The following is a 15,286-nucleotide window of genomic DNA, read 5'->3' on the forward strand; positions in this document are numbered from 1 at the left end:
TAGCTTACTGCTCCCGCATAACATGTTTCTTCTCAGTGTTTTGCTAAATATTTAGTTCATTTGTTTTGATGTATGGGAAAAGGGGGGCTGAGCTGGACCCAAGGAAAGAAAGAATAAGCATCCAAAAACACCCCTAAGCTAGACTAGCCTATTTCACCAACAGCTAACTAACTAACCCAAAAAATACAGTGGGTGGTCCGCCCAGTTCTAACTATGCCTATGGGCGAACTGTCTGGTTACCCCCTTTTCCCACTATCAAAGAAACACTCAAACACCATAACAAAACCAATACTCACAGGTGGGGACAAAGTGACATGTATCCTAAACCACACGAGATCTACAACATATGGCATTTACAGAGAGATTGAGCTCCCGAGAAAACAACTGATAGGGTTTTTAACCTGTCTAGCCCCGGGGTTCCGCTAGCGGAACTCCTCCCACATTCTACTGAAAAGGCAGAGCGCGAAATTCAAAATATATTTTTTAGAAATATTTAACTTTCACACATTAACCTCTAATTCCTCCCAAACCCGGATCCGGGAGCACCCCCATCAGTAAAAAAGCTGACTAGCATAGCCTAGCATAGCGTCACAAGTAAATACTAGCATCTAAATATCATTAAATCACAAGTCCAAGACACCAGATGAAAGATACACATCTTGTGAATCCAGCCATCATTTCTGATTTTTAAAATGTTTTACAGGGAAGACACTATGTAAATCTATTAGCTAACCACATTAGCAAAAGACACCACTTTTGTTACTCCACCAGTTTTTTACTCCATCAGTAGCTATCACAAATTCGACCAAATAAAGATATAAATAGCCACTAACCAAGAAACAACTTCATCAGATGACAGTCTGATAACATATTTATTGTATAGCATATGTTTTGTTAGAAAAATGTGCATATTTCAGGTATAAATCATAGTTTACCATTGCAGCCACCATCACAACTCTCACCAAAGCGACTAGAATAACTACAGAGAGCAACGTGTATTACCTAATTACTCATCATAAAACATTTCTTAAAAATACACAGCGTACAGCAATTGAAAGAAACAGATCTTGTGAATCCAGACAATATTTCAGATTTTCTAAGTGTTTTACAGCGAAAACACAATATAGCGTTATATTAGCTTACCACAATAGCAAACATCACAACAGCATTGATTCAAGCCAAACATAGCGATAACGTATAAACCACCAAAAGATTAATTTTTTCACTAACCTTCTCAGAATTCTTCAGATGACAGTCCTGTAACATCATATTACACAATGCATATAGAGTTTGTTCGAAAATGTGCATATTTAGCGGCACAAATCGTGGTTATACAATGTGATTAGTGGCCAAAACGTCAAGCAATCTGTCCGGCGCCATCTTGGAGAGGCACCTATTCTAATCGAAAACTATTCATAAACTTGACTAAAAAAATACAGGTTGGACAGCAATTGAAAGACAAATTAGTTCTTAATGCAATCACTGGGTTACATTTTTAAAATTAACGTTACTTCAAGCATACAGCGTGCGCTAAAGCGAGACGCACCGAAATTCATGGCGGAATTATTATTTGACATTTGTCAACATAAGTACGAATTAACAGCATAAAGACTGCTTACTATTAGCTGAGCTTCCATCAGAATCTTGGGCAAGGTGTCCTTTCTCCAGAACAATCGTCTTTGGGTTGAAAGATGTCCTCTTCTCCTGTCGAAATAGCAGCTAACGATAGCCACCCACTGGAGAGGTGTCCAACTCGTGAAAGCGCATGACAAAGAAATCCCAGATAATCGCAATAAACTGCTATAAGTCGGTTTAAATTAACTACCTTATGATGTCTTTAACACCTATAACGAATAAAAACATGACCGGAGATATAGAACTACTAAAACGAAAGCGTTTGCAGGACACCATTGTGATGTCTTCTTGCGCCAGGCGCACCGTTGAAAAGGACGGTACTTCCGTTCCACGGTCTTATATAGGGTCCCAGATTGCGCAATCCACTCCATTCAAATTCTCCCCGCTTACTGACATCTAGAGGAAGACGTATGCAGTGCATGTAGCCCGATGGCTTACATGGGGACTTATAAACTGACCTCAGAACAGGGACCTCGATTTCTGAAATCTCACTCCCTGACAGGAAATGTGCTGCAGAATGAGTTCTGTTTCACTCAGAGACATAATTCAAACGGTTTTAGAAACTAGAGAGTGTTTTCTATCCAATAGTAATAATAATATGCATATTGTACGAGCAAGAATTGAGTACGAGGCAGTTTAATTTGGGAACTCATTTTTACAAAGTCGAAATGGCGCCCCCATAGGCTCAAGAGGTTAACCTGTCTGGCCGAGGCGTTCCGCTAACGGAACTCCTCCCACATTCCACTGAAAAGGCAGAGCGCGAAATTCAAAAAATATTTTTTAGAAATATTTAACTTTCACACATTAACAAGTCCAATACAGCAAATGAAAGATACACATCTTGTGAATCCAGTCAACATGTCCGATTTTTTAAATGTTTTACAGCGAAAACGGCACGTATATTTATGTTAGCTCACCACCAAATACAAAGAAGGACAGACATTTTTCACAGCACAGGTAGCATGCACAAAGCCAACCTAACTAACCAAGAACCAACCAAACTAACCAAGAAACAACTTCATCAGATGACAGTCTTATAACATGTTACACAATAAATCTGTTTTGTTCGAAAAATGTGCATATTTGAGGTATAAATCAGTTTTACATTGCAGCTACCATCACAGCTACCGTCACAAATAGCACCGACGCAGCCAGAGTAATTATAGAGACCAACGTGGAATACCTAAATACTCATCATAAAACATTTCTGAAAAATGCATCGTGTACAGCAAATGAAAGACAAGCATCTTGTGAATCCAGCCAATATTTCAGATTTTTTAAAGTGTTTTACAGCGAAAACACAATATAGCATTATATTAGCTTACTACAATAGCCTACACACAACCGCATTCATTCATCAAGGCACGTTAGCGATAGCAATAGGCACGTTAGCGTTAGCGAATAAACCAGCAAAAGATATCAATTTTCACTAACCTTCATAAACCTTCCTCAGATGACAGTCCTATAACATCAGGTTATACATACACTTATGTTTTGTTCGAAAATGTGCATATTTAGAGCTGAAATCAGTGGTTATCCATTATGCTAACGTAGCTTCCTTTTCCCAGAATGTGCGGATATTTCTATTAGACTCTCACCTATTCTGACCAAATAGCTATTCATAAACATTACAAAAAATACATGTTGTATAGGAAATGATAGATCCATTAGTTCTTAATGCAATCGCAGTGTTAGAATTCTAAAAATATCTTCATTACGACATAAGGCTTATGTTATAGCGAGAGAGTGGCCAAAACCGGGGCGCAAAACTACTAGTATACAGTTCGACAGATATATGAAATAGCATCATAAAATGTTTCTTACTTTTGGTGATCTTCCATCAGAATGTTGGACAAGGGGTCCTTTGTCCAGAACAGTCGTTGTTTGGATTTAGAACATCGTTTTTCCCTCTTGAATTAGCAAGCACACTGGCTAAGTGGCGCGAAGCTCTCCTTTCTGAAAAAAGGCACACAACGCAACACGCCTAAAGTCCCGAATAAATTTCAAAAATCTAATAAAACTATATTGAAAAAACATACTTTACGATGATATTGTGACATGTATCAAATAAAATCAAAGCCGGAGATAGTCGCCGCCTATAACGACGGCTTTTCAAAAGGCAATTCCAGGTCCATCTGCGCGCTCTCCAGAAAACAGGAAATGGATGACTCGTCGTGCCAAGAGGATATATTCCACGTCAGACCAAGATAAACAATTCATTTCTTCTCTCACATCCTCTTGACATCTAGGGGAAGGTGTATGACGTGCATGTATACTCATACGTTTCATGCCCATTTATAGGCAGGCCCTTGAACAGAGCATAATTTTCAGACTTTCCACTTCCTGGTCAGAAAGTGTGCTGCCAAATGAGTTCTGTTTTACTCACAGACAAAATTCAAACGGTTTTAGAAACTAGAGAGTGTTTTCTATCCAATAGTAATAATAATATGCATATTGTATGAGCAAGAATAGAGTACGAGGCCGTTTAAATTGGGCACGTTTTTCCCCCAAAGTGTAAATAGCGCCCTCTATCCTCATCAGGTTAACAAGTCCAATACAGCAAATGAACGATAAACATCTTGTGAATCCAGCCAACATGTCCGATTTTTTAAATGTTTTACAGAGAAAACACCACGTATATTTATGTTAGCTCACCACCAAATACAAAAAAGGACAGACATTTTTCACAGCACAGGTAGCATGCACAAAACCAACCTAACTAACCAAGAACCAACCAAACTAACCAACAACTTCATCAGATGACAGTCTTATAACATGTTATACAATAAATCTATGTTTTGTTCGAAAAATGTACATATTTGAGGTATAAATCAGTTTTACATTGCAGCTACCATCACAGCTACCGTCAGAAATAGCACCGAAGCAGCCAGAGTAATTACAGACACCAACGTGAAATACCTAAATACTCATCATAAAACATTTCTGAAAAATACATGATGTACAGCAAATGAAAGACAAGCATCTTGTGAATCCAGCCAATATTTCAGATTTTTTAAAGTGTTTTACAGCGAAAACACAATATAGCATTATATTAGCTTACCACAATAGCCAGAAACACAAGCCATTTACCAGCAGCAAAAGTTAGCGATCGTAACAAACCAGCAAAAGATATATAATTTTTGACTAACCTTGATAAGCTTCATCAGATGACAGTCCTATAACATCAGGTTATACATACACTTATGTTTTGTTCGAAAATGTGCATATTTAGAGCTGAAATCAGTGGTTATACATTGTGCTAACGTAGCATCTTTTTCCCACAACGTCCGGATATTTTTCTGACACTCACATATTCTGACCAAATAAACTATTCATAAACATTACTAAAAAATACATGTTGTATAGGAAATGATAGATACACTAGTTCTTAATGCAATCGCCGTGTTAGAATTCTAAAAATAACTTCATTACGACATGCAGTTTACGTTATGGCGAGAGCGTGCCCAAAATCTGGGCGCAAACTACTAGTTCACATGTTCGACAGATATATGAAATAGCATCATAAAATGGGTCCTACTTTTGATGATCTTCCATCAGAATGTTGTACAAGGGGTCCTTTGTCGGGAACAATCGTTGTTTGGTTTTAGAATGTCCTCTTCTCCAGTCAATTAGCACGGAAAGCTAGCAAAGTGGCGCGAAGCTCTCCTTCGTGAACAAACGCAGACAAAGCAACACGCCTAACGTCCCGAAAAAATTTCAATAATCTAATAAAACTATATTGAAAAAACATACTTTGCGATGATATTGTCACATGTATCAAATAAAATCAAAGCCGGAGATATTAGTCATCTATAACGACAGCTTTACAGAAGGCAATACCAGGTCCCTTCTCGCGCGTTCCAGAAAACAGGAAATTGGGGTCACGTCATGCCAAGAGCTTTTATTCGACCTCAGATCATGTTATACACTCCATTTCTTCTCTCACTGCCTGTTGACATCTAGTGGAAGGCGTATGAAGTGCATGTATACTAATAAATATCAAGCACATTTATAGGCAGGCCCTAGAACAGAGCATCGATTTCAGATTTTCCACTTCCTGTCAGGAAGTTTGCTGCAAAATGAGTTCTGTTTTACTCACAGATATAATTCAAACGGTTTTAGAAACTAGAGAGTGTTTTCTATCCAATAGTAATAATAATATGCATATTGTACGAGCAAGAATAGAGTACGAGGCCGTTTAAATTGGGCACGATTTCCCCCCAAAGTGTAAATAGCGCCCTCTATCCTCAACAGGTTAAACCAAGGGAAAGGGACTGGGATTGGGTAAGGGAAAAGGAGCAGGTGTCTTCTGATTTAGCGACTGATTGATGACTGATTGGGGAATGATGATTGTCACCTGTGAGTAGGGGAGAAGGAGAGAAAAGAAACACACAGGATACACACAGAATATTTGTATCCGTAACACTTAATTTCTAGTCTTGGGTTGAGTTTGACTTAACCCCAAAACAGCATTATAATTGCTGTTATGTAGGCTATTTTTCATTGTTTTAGAATGCAAACATTATTTAGCTGTTAATTAATCAAATGGACTGTGGTGGCCACTGAACCACTACTGAAAAACTGATTATCGAGTTAAAATGACACACTGGGTCCACAGTAATATTGATTATCTAGTTAACATGACAAACTGGGACCATAGTTGATATCTCTCACTGGCAGTGCTCCTGTGACAAACTCCAATTTTGGGTTCGACTTGGCTCTCAGATCTCAATCTGTGTCATAACGGCTTAGATCAACTGTGCAAGAGACGCTGCTCCTCCTTTAGGTCAGAACTCTATCTCCCCCATCTCCGTCCTCCTGCTAGGAAGAGACCCAGTCAGTGACTCATGACAGTGCACTTTCCTGAGAAGTTGAAAATGCCTTGAATTAATGGTTATCACTTAATTGATTGAATTTACTGTACAATAAAACAATTATGGAATACTTTTTTCCCCCCACGTGTCATTGAAGCTATATTAGTAATGCTCAGATTCTGTAGAAGCAACTGAAGCATCTTTTTTTGACATTGTCGTTATCTCCACATGGGTTATATTACCCGGAACATTCTTTCCTCTTGTTAGGTGGTGTTTGAACAGTGCCTGTCATATTGGGATGGATTTAGCACAGCTAAGCCTCCCAGACACGTCAATGTGTACTGTATGTTGGCAACGCAGGTGCCAGGGCCCTGTTATCATTTCTAAGAAAGGGCAAGTAAATAATGGAAAACCAGTGCCCCCTCCGTCAGACTAATTTTACAAATGTTGGAAATGTAATGTGCATTGAGGGTAAGTGGTGAAATGACTGAACATGTGACTGTTGGAAGGAACATTTCTGACAATAAAACGTTTGTCAGGTTTAATTATTATAGCTTCCTTTTGGATATGACGTTTAAGAAGGTTCCACAACCCTGTGTAAGCCACTCTAAGGCACCTCCTGCTCTGTGTAGCCTAGATATTAACAGACATGTTTCTATAGATGCTGTTGTCTGTGCCTATAGCCCATCAGGAGCTGCTCTATAGAATAATTACTGCTGTGGTATTTTTAAGAACCCGCAGCAGTGAGCGAGTCAGCGGCAGGGATGATCGACCCCTGGTAAAAAAAAAATGTGCGTGTGTGTGGGAGCGAGAGAGACTGGGTGGGAGAGCTCTGTGTGTGTGAGAGTGGGAGCGAGAGAGACTGGGTGGGAGAGCTCTGTGTGTGTGAGAGTGGGAGCGAGAGAGACTGGGTGGGAGAGCTCTGTGTGTGTGAGAGTGGGAGCGAGAGAGACTGGGTGGGAGAGCTCTGTGTGTGTGAGAGTGGGAGCGAGAGAGACTGGGTGGGAGAGCTCTGTGTGTGTGAGAGTGGGAGCGAGAGAGACTGGGTGGGAGAGCTCTGTGGCTGTACTCTCCTTTCTGATCCATTCTCAGCCTACGTAATCATTTACACATCTCCCAGTAAATGCTATACATAGCAGCATGGTTTTTCAGAGATTTGTAGGATATTGACAACTTTTCATACATTTTGCGGAATGCTGATTGGTGTATATAGTTTGTCATAGGTTTATTTTATCCATTTATTTCAGAAAATATGAACGATAGTGTTAGGACAATTTTACAGAATAACAAAATGACTTTCTGTTAACGTCCATGTACAGTAGAAAACGTCTTCTGCTAATTTACTTTAAACCTACAGTACTTACATGTCCAATTTTAACTGACGCTGTAAAGCAATTTAGTAGTCACTTGTATAATAAACAGATCGCTTTATCTGATCTGATTAAATTGCAAATGCTGAACAGCTTGTTGCCATGTAAGCCACCCAGATCCACAGTGAATGAATGAGTCCAGTCTGTTGAAGATGTGATTACTGATAGTACAGTAACATGATCAAGTCACATAATGGGACTATAACCCCAAACACTGAATCTTAAACCGGGTCCCAGCAGAGCATGCTAGTGGTTGACTCTGTTGATTTAAGTAGTTCTCATGCTGTGATTTTTAAATTGAAATGTTATCTGAAAAAAGTTAATTCCATTTAGGGATAGTGAAAAACATGCTTGGGTAGTTTTCTGCAATCATTTGCATATTTTCTGTTGTACAATATTTATTAAGGGTAATAAACTGTATCGCCACCGAGAGTTATAGTCGGGAGCTGTGCTGCAAATCATCCTTATAAAGCTGGTCCTTATCAATCATCTTAGCTTGCTTTATTACTTTAACCACAATGACGGGCTATGAAATGGGAGAGGTGACACCGAGATGAGTAGGAAAGTGCAGAAAATTCCTTTGTAAGGTTATAGTCATAATTTATTCAGAGTTCATCAACTGTATTAACATAAAGACAATGAGCTCCATATGCTCAGCCTCGCAAAACTCCCTCCACAACAGAAAGCCCCACAAGACCCCCTTCACAACACAACGCCTCACAAACCCCCTTCACAACAGAAAGCCTCAATAACCCGCCTTCAAAACAGAAAGCCTCACAAAACCCCCTTCACAACAACAGAAAGCCTCACAAAACCCCCTTCACAACACACCAGAAAGCCTCACAAAACCCCCTTCACAACACACCAGAAAGCCTCACAAAACCCCCTTCACAACACACCAGAAAGCCTCACAAAACCCCCTTCACAACACACCAGAAAGCCTCACAAAACCCCCTTCACAACACACCAGAAAGCCTCACAAAACCCCCTTCACAACACACCAGAAAGCCTCACAAAACCCCCTTCACAACACACCAGAAAGCCTCACAAAACCCCCTTCACAACACACCAGAAAGCCTCACAAAACCCCCTTCACAACACACCAGAAAGCCTCACAAAACCCCCTTCACAACACACCAGAAAGCCTCACAAAACCCCCTTCACAACACACCAGAAAGCCTCACAAAACCCCCTTCACAACACACCAGAAAGCCTCCCACATGTAGCTGGCGGGGCATCAGAGTAGCGTGAGCAATGCGCTCCAAGAAAAACAACTGAAGGTGTGCCTTTCCAAACACTGGGCCGCGAGCCAAATGCACACACTCCGGCTGAATAGATGTAAGCCCTGTAACAGTCTGTTTTGCTGCTGTATTCCTGTTTCAAAACGCATTAACACAAATGTCAATTGTTATGGAAGTCTCAAACAATACAAAACACCCATTAGGAAAATGTATTGATTAGAGGTCGTTGCCATTTCTCAACCTCTTTCCACTTATCTCAGGTTACTCAAAGGGTAAATCTACTCAAAAAACATTATCCACTATGATGCTCTGTCCTCATCTAGTCATAAAACCTTTTGATTTGATGGAATCATTACTTAACATAAAACTATTAAAACGGCATCGTAATTGTCAAAGTAAAAGCATGCCTCAAGGATGCTGAGGGGAATGGCTATGAGCCTGTGACATTACCAGCTTTAATGATCTGCTGTAGATTTCCACTGAAGGATCTTGGTTAGTACATGAATGGTAGAAATATTGGATGAAATGTAAATGGTAAAGAGAAAAAATATAAAAACTTTCACTTTTTTGAATGAACTTCCCCTTTAATGGCAATTTAAACCAATGATTAGTGTAGTTATATCAGTTGGAAACGGTGTTGATGAGTTAATAATAGCTACTCTGACTATCCTTTTGTGTTTTACAGTCTCATGAGACTAATTTGCTGTGTCCCAATGTTGTAGGGTAATTCATTTTGCCTTGTTGGCCTGTCACACCCACTTTTTTTTCTGGTGGATATATGTGTGGTCTCGGGGTATGTTATGGAAGTGAGTCAGTACATATGGAGGACACAACAGTTGGTCATACTGACAGCCTGCCTGTATTTAGTCATATGGCCAGAGAATGACTACAATCTCATATCTTGCTGCGTTTTCTAAACGCAGATCTAAAATTAATTAATTTTCATTTCTGCTCGGCTTCGGACTAATTTTGTGTTTCAGTTGCACATCTACACTCGGACGAGAAATCTTTGCTCTTGTCTTCATGAATGTAGGAATTTCATGTCTGAACAACCATTCTATCAGCAGACAGCACTCAATGTGTAGCTACTTTTCTCCAGTACTTTTCTGTGTACTTTTCTCTGCTAAAATGCAAGCTTAACTTCAGCCAAAACAATAGGAGATGTAGCTGGCTACATCTTTTCTATAATAAACATTAGAAGGTATTATGCCCATGCATTGTTTTTGCAAAATAAAAACATTGCTTTTTCATTGTAAGCTAATTTATGTGTGTGTCTGCTAGCCAAATAGTGTTGTAATCTGCCGAATGTTTTGCACTAATGTATTTTCTGTGAATGAAAACAACTACAGTTGCATGTTCCTGGTCACGTTAATGAAGCCAAAAAAACACGTGCATTTCAGTAAACGCAGGTTTCAATTTCCCCTTCAAAATGATGCTGATTTCTGAAAGTTAATGTGGCCCCTAGATTACACCGCATTTTGACAATCCCAGTTTGATAAAACCAGAAAGGAAGAGCAAGAGGTTTCACTCTCGACATAATCTCTGCTTCCCGTCTTAAAGACTCCCATTGTTAGGGTGGAGACATGAGCATCTCCTCATTTTATACAGATCTCTAATAAAACACAAAGTACCACACAGTGGGAAAGAGGCTGAGCAGGAGACGCCAGGAGACATGGTTCAGCAACATTCTCCCCTGCATACTGTCAAGTAACAGATGGCCAAGATGATTACATCAGGCCACTGCTTCAGTGATCACGTGAAGCCAAGTTGATGACGGCAGGCCACTGCTTCAGTGATCACGTGAAGCCAAGTTTATGACGGCAGGCCACTGCTTCAGTGATCAGGTGAAGCCAAGTTGATGACGGCAGGCCACTGCTTCAGTGATCACGTGAAGCCATGTTGATGACGGCAGGCCACTGCTTCAGTGATCAGGTGAAGCCAAGTTGATGACGGCAGGCCACTGCTTCAGTGATCACGTGAAGCCAAGTTGATGACGGCAGGCCACTGCTTCAGTGATCAGGTGAAGCCAAGTTGATGACGGCAGGCCACTGCTTCAGTGATCACGTGAAGCCATGTTGATGACGGCAGGCCACTGCTTCAGTGATCACGTGAAGCCATGTTGATGACGGCAGGCCACTGCTTCAGTGATCACGTGAAGCCATGTTGATGACGGCAGGCCACTGCTTCAGTGATCACGTGAAGCCATGTGACCACAATATGGTAAACACCAGTATAAACTCTTGCTATGTTTCTATACATATTTGGACAACACATTTCATAAGCAGTGAGGATTTATGACGCATGGCTTATATAAAGATGAATTTGTTCAGATCGTCAAAACACAAGATAACTTGTCTGTGGATTCCATTGTTTAGTTAAGGAATTGGCCAAGAGTTAATTATCGAACCAATGAGCCCCAGCGGTGAACATTAACTGCCATTTTTATTTTAGTCCAACAAATTTCCACAGAACATGGCACATACCCCAAATGAAATGTTTTTGACATTTTCACCGACAGACTCAATCCAACGCCAATGCAACTACATTACACCTCTGAATTTTGTTAAATCAGTGCTTTTGGGTCCATAGTTGTGCAAGATTAAGCTGGTGGCAAGTAAGAGCTGTCATGTTTATTCATAGAAAAACACATGTTCACTGTCCAGAAAATTAAGATTCTCATTTGCAAACCTTAACAGCTCACTGAAATGTCAATTTGATCAAGCCTTTTCAAACTCCAGTATGTCATGATTGTTAGTCTTGTTTGTGTTTCATACTCATCCCGCTGACTTGTTTTAGGTTCATTTGAGTGACTGTGTTGCGGGTGAGGGGGCTGTGCTATATTAGGCATGATGGACATTGTGGTTCATAGTGTGACTTTATTTAGCCAGCCCCTCATTTACATCTTGGCTTGTTGGAATAATTGGAACCAGCTGTGTAATCCCAAGCATTAATAATTTATTTGCATTTAATCTCACTTTGAATTCAGTAATTGCTCTGGATTATTGATTTTGCTCGAATTACGCATTGAATTAATCAGAAGTGGTGTGAAAACAGTGCTGTTTGCTCATTGGCCTAATTAGGCATCAGGTGTCTACCACAAGCCAGTGACAAAGCCAGAGGTTTCTGCTCAGTGTTGTTTTAACGTGGCAGGTTCGGTGACCTGTGGCAAATTTGATTTAAACTATATACATTTGCCTTAGTTTTGGAAAGGGAGGAGGTTTTGTCCTCTTCCTCCCTCTGTCCCTCCCTCTTCCTCTCTGTGTGTAACGCACAGACGCTGACGTGAGAATCTCACTGGAACTATCGCTCTGAATCCGAACACTAGTAGAGCGATGCTGGAGAAGGCAGCACTGCTGGTGCTTTGAGAGAGTGTGGACGTGTTCTATGATCATTCCTGCTCCGTCTCGCTTGTTGTCTCGGCTTCAGTGAAACACTCTACTCCCTACTACCCGCTACAGGGGCTGGAACAGCGCAGGGTCACTGGGACAGCTGTGCGTCTAGGAGCTTCTCCAGGTCTCTATCGCTACTGCTTGGCCCCGTGTCTGTTTTGGAGCTGTCTTTTAGATTTTTCGGAAATGATCGGAGTAAACAGTGTCCAGGGGACAGGCAGCCATCGGCGGCCCGGCAGCAGCTCGGTCAAATATGGCAGGGAGGAGTCGATGCGTCGGGCCCCGCAGCACCGCTCCAAGTCACTCAAAACGTCCCACTCCACCGAATTTGCATCTGAAAAACATAAGAAGGACAAACTAGAGAAGGACAAACAGAAGGTAAAAAGCATTGCACTGCTTGATTGTAAATCCAGTTTTGGAGATTACATTTTGGGCGATTCAATTAGGAGGAGACGGAGAACAAGCATTGTTTATTCTGAAGTCAAAGGCATGTTTTTTTCCTCGCACGGCATTTACAACTGACTGGAATAGTATGAATGTATCCAGGCAGCTGGTTTTGAGTTGCATGGTTTGTGCATTGGAGCTTTTCTCCTTAACTCGACATCTGTTTAAATCAATAGTATTTTTTTGTATTACTGTGGGTGAGGACAGAGCTTTCCAGTAAGTAACCACTTGTTAGACCAGGGACTCTGTCTAGACGTGTTAGTGTTGAGTCTGCAGTGTTACTGGTCTTAGGGGACATGCCAGGGATCAAATGGCTGCATTTCTCTCCTGGTTAAATGCTCCTGTTTGTATTTCCACTGAATATAATTTGACCGATTGGGCGCAGCATGGGGCCTTTCAAAGTGATGGATGCTTTCTACCTACCTCCCTTTTCTCTTCTCCTGCTTGCTTGGTTACTGACGGAAGGAAGCGGCCGTGTTGTTGGCCCACTGCGAGTCCAGTGCTTTTGTTTTCTTCTACCCTGATAAACATTGATAACGTTGTCACCTTTCCCTCACCTGTCAATAGATCTTCTCTGTAATGCACTGGATATGAATACCAGCCACCCTGAGATGAACACACTGCTAGTTGTGCATGTAAACATGTAGGCTACATCTATATGCCTCGCTTTATTTAGCCTTATGGTCTTAATGTTTTTAGAGGTGTGTGTGTGTGTGTGTGTGTGTGTGTGTGTGTGTGTGTGTGTGTGTGTGTGTGTGTGTGTGTGTGTGTGTGTGTGTGTGTGTGTGTGTGTGTGTGTGTGTGTGTGTGTGTGTGCGCGTGTGCGCAAAAGGCTTTAGATGTGATGGAAGCTGTCAAGATGTCAATACATAGTTTTGAACCATCATGCACAAGCTCAAAACATTGTTTTGTAAATAATGTATACTAATAGATTTGATTTTCTTCACAGGCCTTGCACAACTCAATCAAAAATGACAAGCTGGAATGGGCCATGTAAGTAAGATTCTATTTTGAATTCTAAACATAAGCATTCATGGGCCAATAGGAGAGCATGTCGATACTGTATATGAATAAAATGTTTATAGCTAGATCTACCCTGGCATCTTCCACTCCCTACTATTGTACCTACTAGAACGAACGAGGTGATGTCTCAGCATTTACACTGCCCCAGTGTACCATTCAAAAGGGCAACATAGCAACCTGATCCCATTAATGAACTCTTTCAGATGGCCCAATTTAATTACATTGGGCACACATTATTTGTGTTGCAGGCCTCGTGAAAATGAATTGGAACGAATGGGCGTCAGTCAATCTAGTTGGTGGCAGATGAATTGCGCAAATGTACTCGACTGAAAATATGAACTAGTTAAACGATGCAGAGAAATACCGTGTCAATTATGTGTTACGGTAATCGAGTTCTCCAGGGAGCGAGTTATCGACAATGGAGTGTTCAGTCGATAAGAAATCATGTTTTCATTTATTGTTTGTAGACATTTAAGACGTTTACAATGTGCATCAAGTTATACTGGATGACATTGAATTTATAATTTGGGACTCATCTAAAATGACTCATATTGCATCTTAGCATTTTGTTTAAAAAAAAATCTTAAGGCTAAAGGGACCCGTAGGACTATGTTCAAACAAAGCTGTGAATGTATGTGTTTGTATATCATCCCATGCTAAATGATAGGACAGGTGACAGCTGAGCAGTGTACTGTAATTAGCATTAGAAAAACATGACAATCTGTCTCCCTGATAAAAGTAATAAGGAATGAAGCTGGCCTATTGTGCCATTGGTAATCTACAAAGGCCTCTCAATGAGCTACACCAGGCCAGTGGTGATCTGAAAGGCCTTCGTCACTACTTGGGACCAGAGTTGTTAGCATTTAGTTCAAATCCGCGCTTCTCCCACAATGTTTCAAACCTCCGTGACCCTGCTGCTTTAATCAGTCTCTAAGAAGGTTTGCAGACAAATACTGCGCTGTATTAACTCAGAGCCAGACATGGACGGATTCAAAGCAAGTGTTCTTAATTCTAGATATTTCTGAAATAGAATATTAATTTTGACCAAGCGAATATACATGGAAGGTGTATCACAATTGCTAAATTTAAACAGAATTCGATACACCTTGTCATTTTTGGAAATCTGTTTGACATGACTGCGTTATGGTAGCTAGCAGAAGAGTGTAGTAGCATTTGCTAACTAACTGTAAACTACCTTAGCTAGCTAATGATCTTGGCTAACTGGGTTGAGACAATTAACTTATTTACCAATCTTTGCAAGCAAACAAAGGCTGTCTGCAGTTTTGTTTACATTCTTGCAGTTTGTCATCTCCACTTTCCAAGAATATTAGCCTTCAGTGTTAATTGAGGTGAAGGTTCATTTTTGACAT

At 40.6% G+C, this 15,286-nt stretch overlaps 1 protein-coding gene across 4 annotated transcripts in view; it reads left to right on the forward strand.

The window, feature by feature from the left end:
- psd3l (pleckstrin and Sec7 domain containing 3, like) overlaps positions 1–15,286 on the forward strand; it is a 164,529-nt gene that overhangs the window by 107,303 nt on the left and 41,940 nt on the right. For all 4 annotated transcript variants that reach the window (XM_038970309.1, XM_038970310.1, XM_038970311.1 and 1 more), the window contains one exon: positions 13,843–13,886. In XM_038970309.1, the coding sequence (XP_038826237.1) occupies positions 13,843–13,886 (44 nt within the window). The remainder of the gene's footprint in view (positions 1–13,842; positions 13,887–15,286) is intronic.

This window comes from Salvelinus namaycush, chromosome 31 (genome assembly GCF_016432855.1).
Source record: "Salvelinus namaycush isolate Seneca chromosome 31, SaNama_1.0, whole genome shotgun sequence".
NCBI lineage: Eukaryota > Metazoa > Chordata > Actinopteri > Salmoniformes > Salmonidae > Salvelinus > Salvelinus namaycush.